The 13,222-nt window shown below is 47.1% G+C and overlaps 1 protein-coding gene across 3 annotated transcripts in view; it reads right to left on the reverse strand.

Annotated features, from left to right (window-relative positions):
* Positions 1-13,222, reverse strand: part of SLC7A8 (solute carrier family 7 member 8) — a 60,065-nt gene that overhangs the window by 12,456 nt on the left and 34,387 nt on the right. For all 3 annotated transcript variants that reach the window (XM_032179963.2, XM_032179965.2, XM_032179964.2), the window contains 4 exons: positions 5,319-5,444; positions 2,722-2,875; positions 1,676-1,799; positions 170-273 (listed from right to left, as the gene is read on the reverse strand). In XM_032179963.2, the coding sequence (XP_032035854.1) occupies positions 170-273; positions 1,676-1,799; positions 2,722-2,875; positions 5,319-5,444 (508 nt within the window). The remainder of the gene's footprint in view (positions 1-169; positions 274-1,675; positions 1,800-2,721; positions 2,876-5,318; positions 5,445-13,222) is intronic.

The following is a 13,222-nucleotide window of genomic DNA, read 5'->3' on the forward strand; positions in this document are numbered from 1 at the left end:
CGGCATCCACACTGACACACACGCCCTCATGTGAGCAATCACCCCCTGCAAGCCCAACATCCAGATGCCCACACAGACCCCTGCTGACAGAGACAAGCCCACCATATACAAACAGCAAAGTGCACAGCAGAGTGGCCCCTGGCCGGGGAAGGGCCCAGGCAGCACTCACCGAGAGGAGGTGAAGAGAGACCCATTAACTCCTCCAAATGTGGACAGGGCAACAGAAATGGGCATGATCCAGGCCATGACTCCTAGGAGCTTCTCTCCAAAAGTCTGGGAGAGGAAACAAGGAGATAAGCAAAGGAGAGGTTACCACTCCCCGACCCCTTAGCTCCCACTTCACTCTGGGAAACCATTTCTCCCATCTCCATCCACCCTTGCTAATTCTCTCTCGCCAAGTTTCTTAAGAGCCCCCACCCTCTCAAGGGTGGACCCCTACACAGGGGGGTTAATGCATGTTTTAGGCTAATTAACTGAAGGAGGTAGTACACACTGGTAATAATAATAATGAACTAACACTTACTAATCTTGTTTTGTGGATGAGGAACTGAGTCACATAGTGATTTAAGTAGCTTGCCTAAGATTACACACCCAGCGAGTGGAGGGGCCAGCATTGGAAGCCAGGTGGTGTGATCCAGGCCTTACATACATTATATGATTTCTCCAGCACAGGGAAGGGCACAGGCTTGTCAGGCAGATCTGTCAGGCAGATCCAGGCTCAAATCCTTGCCCTCCAGCTAGGAGCTGTGAGACCTTGAGCAAAGTTTATGATTTTTGAGCCTCCATTTCCCAACTGCAAAATAGGGATTAATCCAGAATCACAGGGTGAGAATTTCTCAATTCATCAAAACAGATGAGTTGGGGGTAAAATAATAAGAATGAGCCCCTCAGTCTGAGAAAGAAGAGGCTGTGAAGCTATAGATGAATCTTCATGTATTTAAGGACTATTACAATGCAGGGGACCAGCCTTTTCTATATTCCCCGAGTCAGGTTTACAGCACATTACTGAGGAGAGATTGTTCAGAATAGAAGGCTGTTGGTCATAAGAACAGGCTGCCCCAGGAGATGGGAGGACCTCTTTCTTTATAGTCTTTTGAGATAAGGCCAGTGAAGAGACTGGCAGGGTGGGTGGTGGCCCAGCCTGATGCCAGGTGAGGGAGCAAGGTGCCTCCCAGGTCCTTCTTAGATATCAAGGATCCCAACCCCTTGCACCAGCATGGTCTCTTTCCCCAAAGAGCACACCTGACTTCTGCTTCTGGAGGTGAAGGCAGAGAGAAACGGCATGTCTTGTGCAAGATTATGTCTTTCTGAGGAGGGGCCTGTCTGCTTCATACCACTCTCACATTTAGAGCTTTAAGTGCCCGAGATTAGGAGTTGGCAAACTTTTGCTGTAAAGGGCCAGATAGTAAATGTCTTATAGCTTCTCAGGCCACGCGGTCTCTGTGGCAATGACTCGGTTCTGCCATTGTAGCTGTTCTAGGTACAACCCAGCCACCTGTTTGCTCCTGGGCACTTAAAGATACCCCAGCCCATGACATATGTGGTTTCTGCCCTGAGAACTTGGGGGTGATTTCCACTTCCACAAGGCCATGGATCAGGGAAAAGCGAGTGGGGCTACAGCAGCAAGTCTATGTCCGCATTCCTGGTATGAGAGACTGGGACTTTCGTTTCTTACCACAGCGACGGCGTTGGATGCCAGCAGCTCCTGGGGGGACATTGCAGTGACATAAGCGACATTGGCAAAGACATACACAAATGTGACCAGTGGGATGGAGATGAAGATGGCTCTGGGAAGGTTCCTGCAGAGGGAGAGGAGGTGAGGGGAAGGGCTGGCACCCAGGACGCCCGCCTTGCCATGGAGTCCAGGGGGTATCGTCTGTCTTTCTGCATGCGTGTAGCCTTACAGCCTTCTGTGAGGCTTCCTTTCCCTGGGAGGCGGGCTTTGTCTCAATATGGGCAGGATAATTGAAAGGAAATGAGGCTGAGCATGGTGGTTCACACCTATTATCCCAGCCCTTTGTGAGGCCAAGGAGGGAGGATCGTTTGAGCCCAGGAGTTCGAGGCCAGCCCTGGCAACAAGGCAAGGCCTCTTCTTTACAAATTAAAAAATTAACTGGGCACGGTGGCATGTGCCTGTAGTCCCAGCTACTTAGGAGGCTGAGGTGGGAGGATTGCTTGAGCCCAGGAGATTGAGGCTGCAGTGAGCTATGACTGCACCGCTGGACTCCAGCCTGGGTGACAGGGTGAGACCCTGTCTAAAAACAAAACAAAACAAAAGAAAAAATAAGTTAAAAAAATGAAGGCAATATAACAACTCAGGTTGGAAATACGCTCCACACCTGTTGATCTTGACCTGAATCTCCACAGTGCACCTTTTCCCCCTGCCTCAAGACACCAAGACTGGCCTGTCCTGAAACAAGCAGATTCCCAGGAGGCTCTCAGGGCACAATTCATTCTCTAAGGCAGTGGTGTTACTGCAGGACAGTTTTCAGCTTCTAATCTGCTCTGGGAAAGTCACTGGATCCTTTTCTCCTCCTCGTGGGGTGAACGGCAAATGGTTTAAGTGCCTGGGAAATGAACTACGACTTCAGGATAGATCAAATCACAGTCAGAATGGGGCTGAGGAAGGCGAGGTGGGCAATGGACACCTGCTCCCTCTTTCCAGCAGCAGGTGCTGTGGCCCTTCAAGGGAGAGGGAATAGCTGGGTTCTTTCAACTCACTTGTAGGGATCAACAAGTTCCTCAGTCACGTAATTCAGAAAGTTCCAGCCTCCATAGGCAAAGGAGCCCTGAAGGAAAGCCAGTGCAACGAGGCCGATGTCAGGTTCCTGGAAATTCTCAAATGCATTCTTTGGCTCCAGCCAGAAGTATTCTCCTGTGGACACAAGCAACAGGAGGCTGCTCAGTGAGACAAGTCAGGGGCCCAGCAGCCCCTGGCCTGCCCTGGCCCACCTCTCACTCCTCCCTGTGGCAATGACACCAACTCTGTCTTGTCTCCAGTGAACCCAACATATTGGATAAATTGGGATAAAGGGAGCAGGGAAATTCAGGCCCAGGGCTTCCGAGACCCCGGAAACTATGAGTTCAAATGAGGGTTTAAGTGCAGTTCTGAATGCTCCTTTTGTAAAAGGCAAAGTTATTTAAAAGGAAAGGACACGGTAAATTGGGCTTTGGAAATACAGGATTGGAGTCATTGGTAATCTCCTGACCACTTTCTCTAAGTTTCTACATTTTCATGAAGAAAGCATCTAGGGTTGGGCACAGTGGCTCAGGCCTGTAATCGCCAACAATTTGGGAGGTCAAGGCAGAAGGAATGCTTGAGGCCAGGAGTTTGAGACCAGCCTGGGCAACATAGCGAGACCCCCATCTCCACCACTAATTTAAAAAGTTAGCTGGGTGTGGCGGTGCATGCCTATAGGCTCACCTATTTGAGAGGCTAAGGTGGGAGGATCACTTGAGCCCACGAGTTTGAGGCTGCAGTGAGCTATGATTGTGCCATTGCACTCCAGTGTGGATGACAGAGCAAGACCCTGTCTCCAAAAAAGAAAAAAGAAACAAACAAACAAACAAAAAATCAAGCATCTAGAACAACAAACACTCAAACGTAAGTTTCCATCATGCTATATTAGTTCAAGCTTGTTTTGCTGCTTGCTTTGTTGATATCCTCCTGTCTCTTTCTAACGTGTGTGTTTGGTCTCTCTTTTCTGTTTTTTTGAGACGGAGTCTCGCTCTGTCGCCCAGGCTGGAGTGCAGTGGCACGATCTCAGCTCACTGCAACCTCCGCCTCCCAGGTTCAAGCGATTCTCCTGCTTCGGCCTCCTGAGTAGCTGGAGTTACAGGCATGTGCCACCATGCCTGGCTAATTTTTTTTGTATTTTTTAGTAGATACAGGGTTTCATCATGTTGGCCAGGTTGGTCTCGAACTCCTGACCTCAAGTGATCTGCCTGCATTGGCCTCCCAAAGTGCTGTGATTACAGGCATGAGCCACCATGCCTGGCCATCTCTCTTTTCAAAATTCCCCAAGGACAGGAATTTTTAAGCAAAGAGCTGTTTAAACTGCCTTCCTAGCCCCTAGCACAGTGTGCTGCAGTCTGTGGGCCCTTGGAATCGTCTGCTGACTGGCTAAAATTTCAATGAGATAGAGAGTAACTGATCATATGTTACCTATTCATCTGTAGTTTAACCTTGGGACAGGAAATAAGGAGATTAGGGTGACCAGGAGAAAGAATTGAGGCCAGCTTAGGAGGGACTCACTATTTTTGACAAGATAGCGCAGTGATTTCCTTAAGTCTAAATGCCTGAAAGCAATATATAACCTGTTAAAGAACTTAATCCAACTGTTTAAAATAATCAGGCATATTATATAGCAGAAACTTAATTATGTTTCCTGGAGTAGAAGTCCAGGCTGCCCACACTGCCTTCAGGGCTTGTGGGAAATTTCCCTGTTTGTCACCTGACTTTCTCCATGAGGCAGTGACGCTGGGCAGAGCCTCATGGTGCCATGGGTCCCATGGAAACCAAATATAGCCTTAGGCTTGGAAAGGGCCAAATCCAGTGGGGAATGTTGGCAGGGGCCCCGGGAATGCAGAGCTCTCTCTCTCAGAAATTATAAGTAATTTTGAAACATAAAATACCTTTCTCTGTCCTCCACTTTAAGATGTGGACAAGATTCAGTAGAAGATGCAGGGAGCTTCCCTGGGGTTGGGGCAAAAAGACAATAGGAATCTAGAGATCTGGGGTTTTTGTTTGTTTATTTGTTTTTGAGACAAGGTCTTGCTCAGTCACCAGGCTGGAGTGCAGTGGCACAATCATAGCTCACTGCAGCCTCAAACTCCTGGGCTCAAGTGATCCTCCCACCTTAGCCTCCAGAGTAAGTGAGACCACAGCCATGCACCACCATGCCCCACTAATTTTTAAATTTTTTTGTAGAGATGGGATCTCACTATGCTGTTCAGGCTAGTCTCAAACTCCTGGGCTCAAGTGGTCCTCCTGCCTCATCCTTCCTAAGTGCTGGGATTACAGGCGTGAGCCACCACACTCGGCTGATATGTGGGGTCTTTACCTAGCTGTGCTAGAGCCTTGAGGTAAGCATGGGAGAGGTGACCTTTGCAGCCTAAAGGGAACATTTCCTACTCCCAACCACCTCGGGGAAAATGGTTTCTCCTTCCCTTTTGTCAAGCAAGGGAAGAAGAGAAGTCACTCAAGGCTAGAATGGGGGAAATCTCAGGGTGTGCATACTTCCAAAGCTGGGCTGAGAGGGTGTGTACATGCAAGGGGAGGAAAGCTGGGCAGCACCTGTTGTTCCTGTGATACTCACCTTTGCATATCTGTACAATCCCCATGATGATAATCAGGGCCAAGGCCAGGAGCTTCCCAGCTGTGAAGATGTCTTGAACCCGGGTGGCCCACCGCACACTGGAACAGTTGACCCATGTGAGGAGCACTGAAATGAAAGACCCCCAAACAGACCTTCGGGGGCTGTATCTGGCTGCATGATGCCCAAGGTACACAAGCAGAAGTGCTCCCTCATCCTGACGATGAGATTGTAGTAGGTGAGCCAGACATCCAGCAAGCTCAACCCCAGGGACCAGAGACTTTGGCTAGGTTAATGGGTTACAAATGGGGATTATATGTCCCAAATTAGAGCTTGGGCACAGCATGCCCTGCTGAGGGCTAGAAGCCAGGAGTAGGCATGGAAGTGTAGACACTGGCTTTGGGGGTAAGATCGCATCTGATCAGGGCACAAGTATGGGCTTTGTCTTCAAGTTATTATTTGTGCAAGAGAAGCTGTGAGCAGCTGGTGGGATTCAGGAAGCCACCTTCCTGAATCTGATTTTGGGGTAACAGAGGCTTAGGGGACTCTTATGTTACTTAGGTTTATTGAGATATAATCTACATCTTACTAAAACTCACCTTTTTAAAGTGTACAGTTTGATGAGATTTGACAAATGCATTTTTTTTTTTTGAGATGGAGTCTCACTCTGTTGCCCAGGCTGGAGTGCAGTGGTGCAATCTCGGCTCACTGCAAGCTCTGCCTCCCGAGTTCACGCCATTCTCCTGCCTCAGCCTCCTGAGTAGCTGGGACTACAGGCGCCTGCCACTATGCCCGGCTAATTTTTGTATTTTTAGTAGAGACGGGGTTTCACCATGTTAGCCAGGATGGTCTCGATCTCCTGACCTCGTGATCCTCCTGCCTCGGCCTCCCAAACTGCTGGGACTACAGGCTTGAGCCACCGCGCCCGGCCGACAAATGCATTTAATGGCTTAATCGCTTCAACACTTCATATATAGAACATTCCCAACACTCTAAAAAGTTTCCTTTTGCATCATGCTCCCTTGTAGTCAGTTAGGCAAATCTTCTTCCCCTACCTCTACAACCATTACTTTGACTTCTGTCCCTACAGCTTTGTCTTTTTCAAAATGTCACATAAATGGAATCATATAATATGTGGCTTCTTTCGCTTCACATAATGCTTTCGAGATCTACTCATGTTGTGGCATATATTACAATTTGTTCCTTTCATAGAATGCCAAATAGCATTCTGTGATATAAAGGTATCCGTTTGTTTTTCCATAGACATTTGGGTTGCTCACAGTGTGGGACTATTATGAATAGAGTTGTGATAAATACTTGTGGAGATGTCTTTTTTCTTTTTGTGGATTGTAGAGATCTTTGAGTGGGGTTTTCATTGCTCTTGAGTAAATCCCCAGGAATGAGATTCTGGGCCATAGAGTAAATGTGTTTAACTTTATAAGAAACTGCCAAATTGTCTTCCACAGTGGCTGTCTCATTTTGCATTCCTACTCTCATGTCAGAGTTCCTGTTGCTCTGCATCTTTCCCAGCATTTGGTATTGTCAGTTTAAACAAATTTTTTTTTTTTTTTTTTGCTAATAGGCATGTAGTTGTATTTCATTATGGTTTTGATTTGCATTTCCCTAATGGCTAATGATGTTGAGCAACTTTTCATGTGCTTATTTACCATCCATTTACAAATCTTCTTTGGTGGCATGGGGAGTTGTAATTCTCTACAAAAAATTTAAAAAATAAGCTGGGTGGTGTGGTGGCTCTGACTTCACTTGAATGGCTGATCAAGTTTTATCAATACCGTATTCTTAAATGGTACTTCTACTTTCCAAGTATTTCCCAACCTTACTTGATGCTGAGAACATTTGGTTAGGGTAGGATTGTCCTGACATTAACCATCTGTAACCTTGCTTCGTGCACTGTCTCCACCTGGCAAACCCCTTCTCCTCTTTCAAGATCCAGCTTAAATGTCACCTGTTCTGTGAATCTTTATAATTCAGCATGTTATTGGCCGGGCACGGTGGCTCACGCCTGTAATCCCAGCACTTTGGGAGGCCGAGGCGGGTGGATCATGAGGTCAGGAGATCGAGACCATCCTGGCTGACACGGTGAAACCCCGTCTCTACTAAAAATACAAAAAAAAAAATTAGCCGGGCGAGGTGGCGGGCGCCTATAGTCCCAGCTACGCAGGAGGATGAGGCAGGAGAATGGCGTGAACCCTGGGGGGCGGAGCTTGCAGTGAGCCGAGATCGCACCACTGCACTCCAGCCTGGGCGACAGTGAGACTCTGTTTCAAAAAAAAAAAAAGAAAACTAATTCAGCATGTTATTTATTCCTAACAATATGCCTGCAAAGGAAGATGTATCAGCTGTGTTTTGCAGACGAGGAACAAAGTTTGTTCCTTCTCTCTAGAACAATCCCAGACCACTTTGTTTATATCTAATGTTGGGATGTATTTCTTTTTTCTTTTTCTTTTTTTTTTTTTGAAACAGAGTCTCACTCTATTGCCCAGGCTGGAGTACAGTGGTGCGATCTCGGCTCACTGCAAGCTCTGCCTCCCAGGTTCATGCCATTCTCCTGCCTTAGCTGGGACTACAGGCGCCCGCCACCACACCCAGCTAATTTTTTGTATTTTTAGTAAAGATGGGGTTTCACCCTGTTAGCCAGAATGGTCTCGATCTCCTGACCTCGTGATCCTCAGCCTCCCAAAGTGCTGGGATTACAGGCAGGAGCCACCGCGCCCGGCCGGGATGTATTTCTTTGTATTAAAATGACCTGCTTCTGGCCGGGCATGGTGGCTCACGCTTGTAATCCCAGCACTTTGGGAGGTCAAGGTGGGCGGATCATGAGGTCAGGAGTTCGAGACCAGCTTGGCTAACACAGTGAAACCCGTCTCTACTAAAAATACAAAAATTAGCTGGGCGTGGGGGTGGGCGCCTGTAATCCCAGGTACTCGGGAGGCTGAGGCAGGAAAATCACTTGTACCCGGGAGGCGGAGGTTGCAGTGAGCCGAGATTGTGCCACCGTACTCCAGCGTGGGCGACAGAGCTAGACTACACCTCAAAAAAAAAATTTTTTTTTTTTTAAGACACCAAGGGCAAGTAAATGTTTTCATGTTTTTAAATCTCAGGACTTATCATTGGTGCCTGCAAATAGTAGATGCTCAGCAAGTATTTAATAAATGAATTTTAAAATATCACAATTCATTAGCCTTCCAATATCATCTCAGTCTACACATTCCACAACACACATCAACCTCTTCTGCTCCCCAGGAACCTCATCAAAAGGAGACACAATCCCTAGTTGGCTTCACGTTGCCAAAGGGCAACAGGAACTTGACTTCAAGAGTAGAAGCTCCTGACTCCTCATGGAAGAGCTATTATCCAAGATGATGTCATACAAGGAGAAGCAAAACATGTTGTCAGAGGAAGGATTTTAAGTGCCCGAGCAGGGAGAACACTTTGTAAATACTCGAATGTTCCAGATGGACTGACATCCTGATAAACACACATTTGGTTTGTCTTACTCAATTCAATAAGGATTTCAGGATCATGTGCCTGGTGACAAGCCAACCTAAGTCACTCTAAACAACTGGGTCTGTGATCTCAGCTTCTTCCCTAGGCCCCAAGGCATGCAAGGTACAAGGCTGGGCCCCTTCACCCAGGAATTCAGGCAGACACAGCAGTAACTCAAGGATAAAGAAGATTGATAAAAGGAAGGAAGGAAGATTAGGAAACAAACCCCATGAGCCTCAGGGATAGGTAAGGATTACACAATAAGGAACCGGATCTTGATCTCAGGGAAGAAAATCCTTCTCCAAGGGGAGGAGAGGGCAGGGCGAGGAAATGACAGAAAGTGCTTGAGGAAAATAAGGGCAGAACAGGACAACTCAAAGAAATCCCTCCTCCCCCAAGCAGACCACCTCCCTGTGTGCTAGGAAAGAAAACATGAAATCATTTCTTTACAAGATGGACTTTACTGAGTCACAGAAAGACACCTTCAAACTATCAGCTCAGTGGTCTTCCTGGGGTGACAGAGATAGGGATGCTTTGTAAAATAACCTATCTGTGGCTATCTTCTGTCTTGCCTAACCTTATCTCCATCACTTCCCAAGAACTCAGCCCTTGACTAATATTTAACCTTTCACCTTCACAGTAATCTTTCAGAAACAAAAAGAAATTCTGAGAATGAGGTGGGGATAGGCAGGCTGCCTGTGACACCTAATCTCCTTGGAACAATGGCTGCAGGCCCCAGATCTGGCCCTTCACCCTGCAGTTGGGTGATCACACCATGTGACTGAGGGGAAAGAGGGTATCAGTCTCCTGGTACCACAAGACAGCTTCCCTCACAGCAGGCTGAAACCTGAGCCTCCATCCAGAGAGGAAAGGTCAGTGGGTGCTTGCCAAGCTCCTGCCCTGGTCAGGAGCCCTGCTGCTGGCTAGCTACTGCCTGGCACTTGTCTGTTGCTGACTATGATATTCTAGAACCCTCTCTTCTTGGCTAGACCCTGAATTCCGCATTCCTGAGATACAGTGACCTCAGGGAAGCCACATGTAGATGAGGATCATTGGCCATTGCAGCTTTGAAATGTGAGGGGCTTTTCATCCATCCATCCATCCATCCATCCATCCATCCATCCATCCATCTATCATAGATCCATTCACCCATCCACCCATCCATCCACCCACCCATCTATCCATCCATCATCCATCCATCCACCCACCCATCCAACCATCTGTCATCCATCCATCCATCTGTCCATCCATCCACTCATCTACTCATCCGTCATTCATGCAGGGCCTACATGTACTAGGCCTTCTAGCTGGTGGGGAGGTCATTGATAAGACACAAGTCCCTGCCTTTAGGAAGTTGGCAGTGTAACAGGGACGACGGGTGAAGTAAGAGAGGCCCACAAAACAACGAGGTGATGGCAAAGCTATTCACGGAAGCTAGTGGGCATCAATGAGGAACCCCTAACTCAGCCCAGGGGAATCAGAGATGCCTTCTATAGGAGGAGGAGACCCTGGCAATATGGAGAAATTTATAATCCTGGTCGAACTGGACAAAATAACAAGTCATAAGACTGGTTCTTGTCCATTGTAACCTAGTTGTGGGAGTGGTTACTGCTTCTTTAGAGGCCCTCATGGAATTCCAGGCTTGTATGTATTTTTTGGGAATTTCCTCCCCTCTTTCTTTCTTGCTTCCTGGGTAAAAAATAAGATGAAAGACTATTAAGAAGACAAGAGTTCAAGAAGATGCTGAAGTCAGGGGCTGGTTAATTAATCCACCCAGTTTGAAGAACTCAACATCAAGGTGACAGAAGAGTTACAAATAATGAGTCAGGCAGGAGGAGGAAAACTCAGCTTCTAGCAATCTGGAACACTGCCCAGAGTCCAGGGCCTCCCAGCTGCCAAGCAGGAGAGATGGGCTCAATGCTTTCTGCAGGACTGGCAGAGGGATTCAGAGTCCTTGCTGCAGACCTGGAACTGGCTTGCCCACTGTGGAGGGCTGGGCTCCCTGCAGAGAAGGTACCCTCAGCCCCATCCCAGCTCTGACCCCAGACTTTGATCTCCAGGAATTACAGAAGTCTCTCCTTCACTTCCTCCCCTTGGCAATGACAGCAGATCTCTTTGGGATGGGGGCAGTTGAAGGCAGAATTATGGCCATCCAAGATATCAATGTTCTAATCCCTGAGATTTGTGACTATGTTATTTTAAATGACAGAAAGAACTCTGCAAATGTGATTAAGTTAAGGATTTTTTTTGAGACAGAGTTTCACTCTTGTTGCCCAGGCAGAGGGCAATGGTGCAGTCTCGGCTCACTGCAACCTCTGCCTCCCATGTTAAAACGATTCTCCTGCCTCAGCCTCCCAAGTACCTGGGATTACAGGTGTCCGCCACCACACCTGGCTAATTTTTGTATTTTTAGTTGAGATGGGTTTCACCATGTTGGCCAGGCTGGTCTCGAACTCCTGAGCTCAGGTGATCCACCCGCCTCGGCCTCACAAAGTGCTGGGATTACAGGCCTGAGCCACTGCACCCAGCCAAGTTAAGGATCTTGAGATGGGGAGATTATCCTGGATTATCCAGAGGGACCAGTGTTGTCACAGGAGTCCTTACAAGAGGGAGGCAAGAAGGTCAGAGTTACAAAAAGACATGTGATCATGGAAACATCAGACAGAGAGAAAGAGAGACTTGAAGATGCTACGCTGCTGGCTTTGAAGATGAAAGATGGGGCCATGAGCCAAAGAATGCAGGAGGTCCCTAGAAGCTAGAAAAGGCAAGGAATACTCCCCAGAGCCTCCGGAAGAAATTCAGGCCTGCTGACGCCAGAGTTTAGGACTTCTGACTTTCAGGACGAAGATAGTACATTTGTATAGTTTTAAACCACTAAGTTTGTGGTTACTTGTAACAGTAGCAATAGGAAATGGATACCAGACAGACATTATGCAGAAAGACCAGACAGCAGGGACATACCCTTAAAGAGAAAAGCTTTTAAACAACAGCCAGGCAACACACACCAGGAGCCCAAATGAGTGTCTGTCCACAGGCCTTGCGGGACACCAGTTGGTGGGAAGGGATGGCGCTCTCTAGAAGTGGGTAGTGAAGGTGAGGTCACCAGTGTATTCACCTGGTTAGCAAAGTTCCACACCACATAGCCGCTTCCCACTTCTTCCAATTTCCCAACCCTAGTTGGGATCCCACAGCTAGAGTGTTCCTATTTCCTCTTCCTCCATTTGGTAATTCAATACAGTAGCAAACAGCCTTGCGTTGTAACTCTAGCAGTGTTTTTCCTCTTTCCTTTTAGAGAAATCCAGGGCAAAAGACACAATATCCCTCCTTCATCTAATCCAGGTTCTCCTCCAGTCTCCCCTATATTCCTTACAACTTCAGACCCACCCACACAACCCAGATACACAACACTGGCCCAAGAATCACAAACTTCGTGCAAGGCGAGTGGAGTGCCAGGATGTTCACAGACATGAATCCTTTATTTTCTGCCCCCATGATGTTGTTGGTCTCCTTATTTTACTGGCCAGAAGCCACAATCAAAGGCCATAAAAGAAGTCAAGATAGAAAGCCATGAGATTATTATCCCAAGAGTCCCGAGTCTGAGTACACTCTTCACGTTGGAGGGTACAGAGTGGCCCCACCGTGTACTGCCCTGTGGTAGACAACACCAAAACACACCTTGGAAGAGCTTGCCCTGTATCCTTCTAGGCTGAGTCAACCCATTTTTAACCCTAAATCAATATACAGTCATGTGCTACATAATGACATTTTGGGCAACAACAGACTATTTATACCTTGGTGGTCCCACAAGATTATAAGACCATATTTTTACTGTATCTTTTCTCTGTTTAGATATGTTTAATGCACAAATACAACTGCCTACAGTGCTCAGTACAGTAACATGCTGTACAGGTTTGTAGACTAGGAGCAACAGGTTACACCATGTAGCCTAGGTGTGTAGTAGACTATGCCATCTAGTTTCATGTCAGTACACTCTATGATGTTTCAATAATGACTAAATCATCTAAAGATACATTTCTCAGAATGTATCCCCATCATTAAGCAATGCATGACAGTATTATAGATTATAGGTAAAAGAGACAATTTAAAATTAATTTCTTTAGTGCATTTTGAAATAGAACACCAATGAATCATTAGCATAAACAAATAAATCTTCATTTAGAAGGTTTTAAGGATGGGTTGGGGAGTTGTGGAGCTGGTTTTAAGTCCCTGCAATCGTCCAGAGCTGAGGCTGTGATCTTATCACTCTTCCCCTCAACCCTACCTAGTAGCACCTGGTAAGTGAAGGATGATGTGGGTTTCTGGAGTCTTTTTCCGGTGTAGAACAAGTGAGCAGAGCTCAGAGGAGCTTGTGTAAGGTGTGAAGTGGTAAGAATGGGGAG

This window comes from Hylobates moloch, unplaced genomic scaffold (genome assembly GCF_009828535.3).
Source record: "Hylobates moloch isolate HMO894 unplaced genomic scaffold, HMol_V3 SCAFFOLD_16, whole genome shotgun sequence".
Classification (NCBI taxonomy): domain Eukaryota; kingdom Metazoa; phylum Chordata; class Mammalia; order Primates; family Hylobatidae; genus Hylobates; species Hylobates moloch.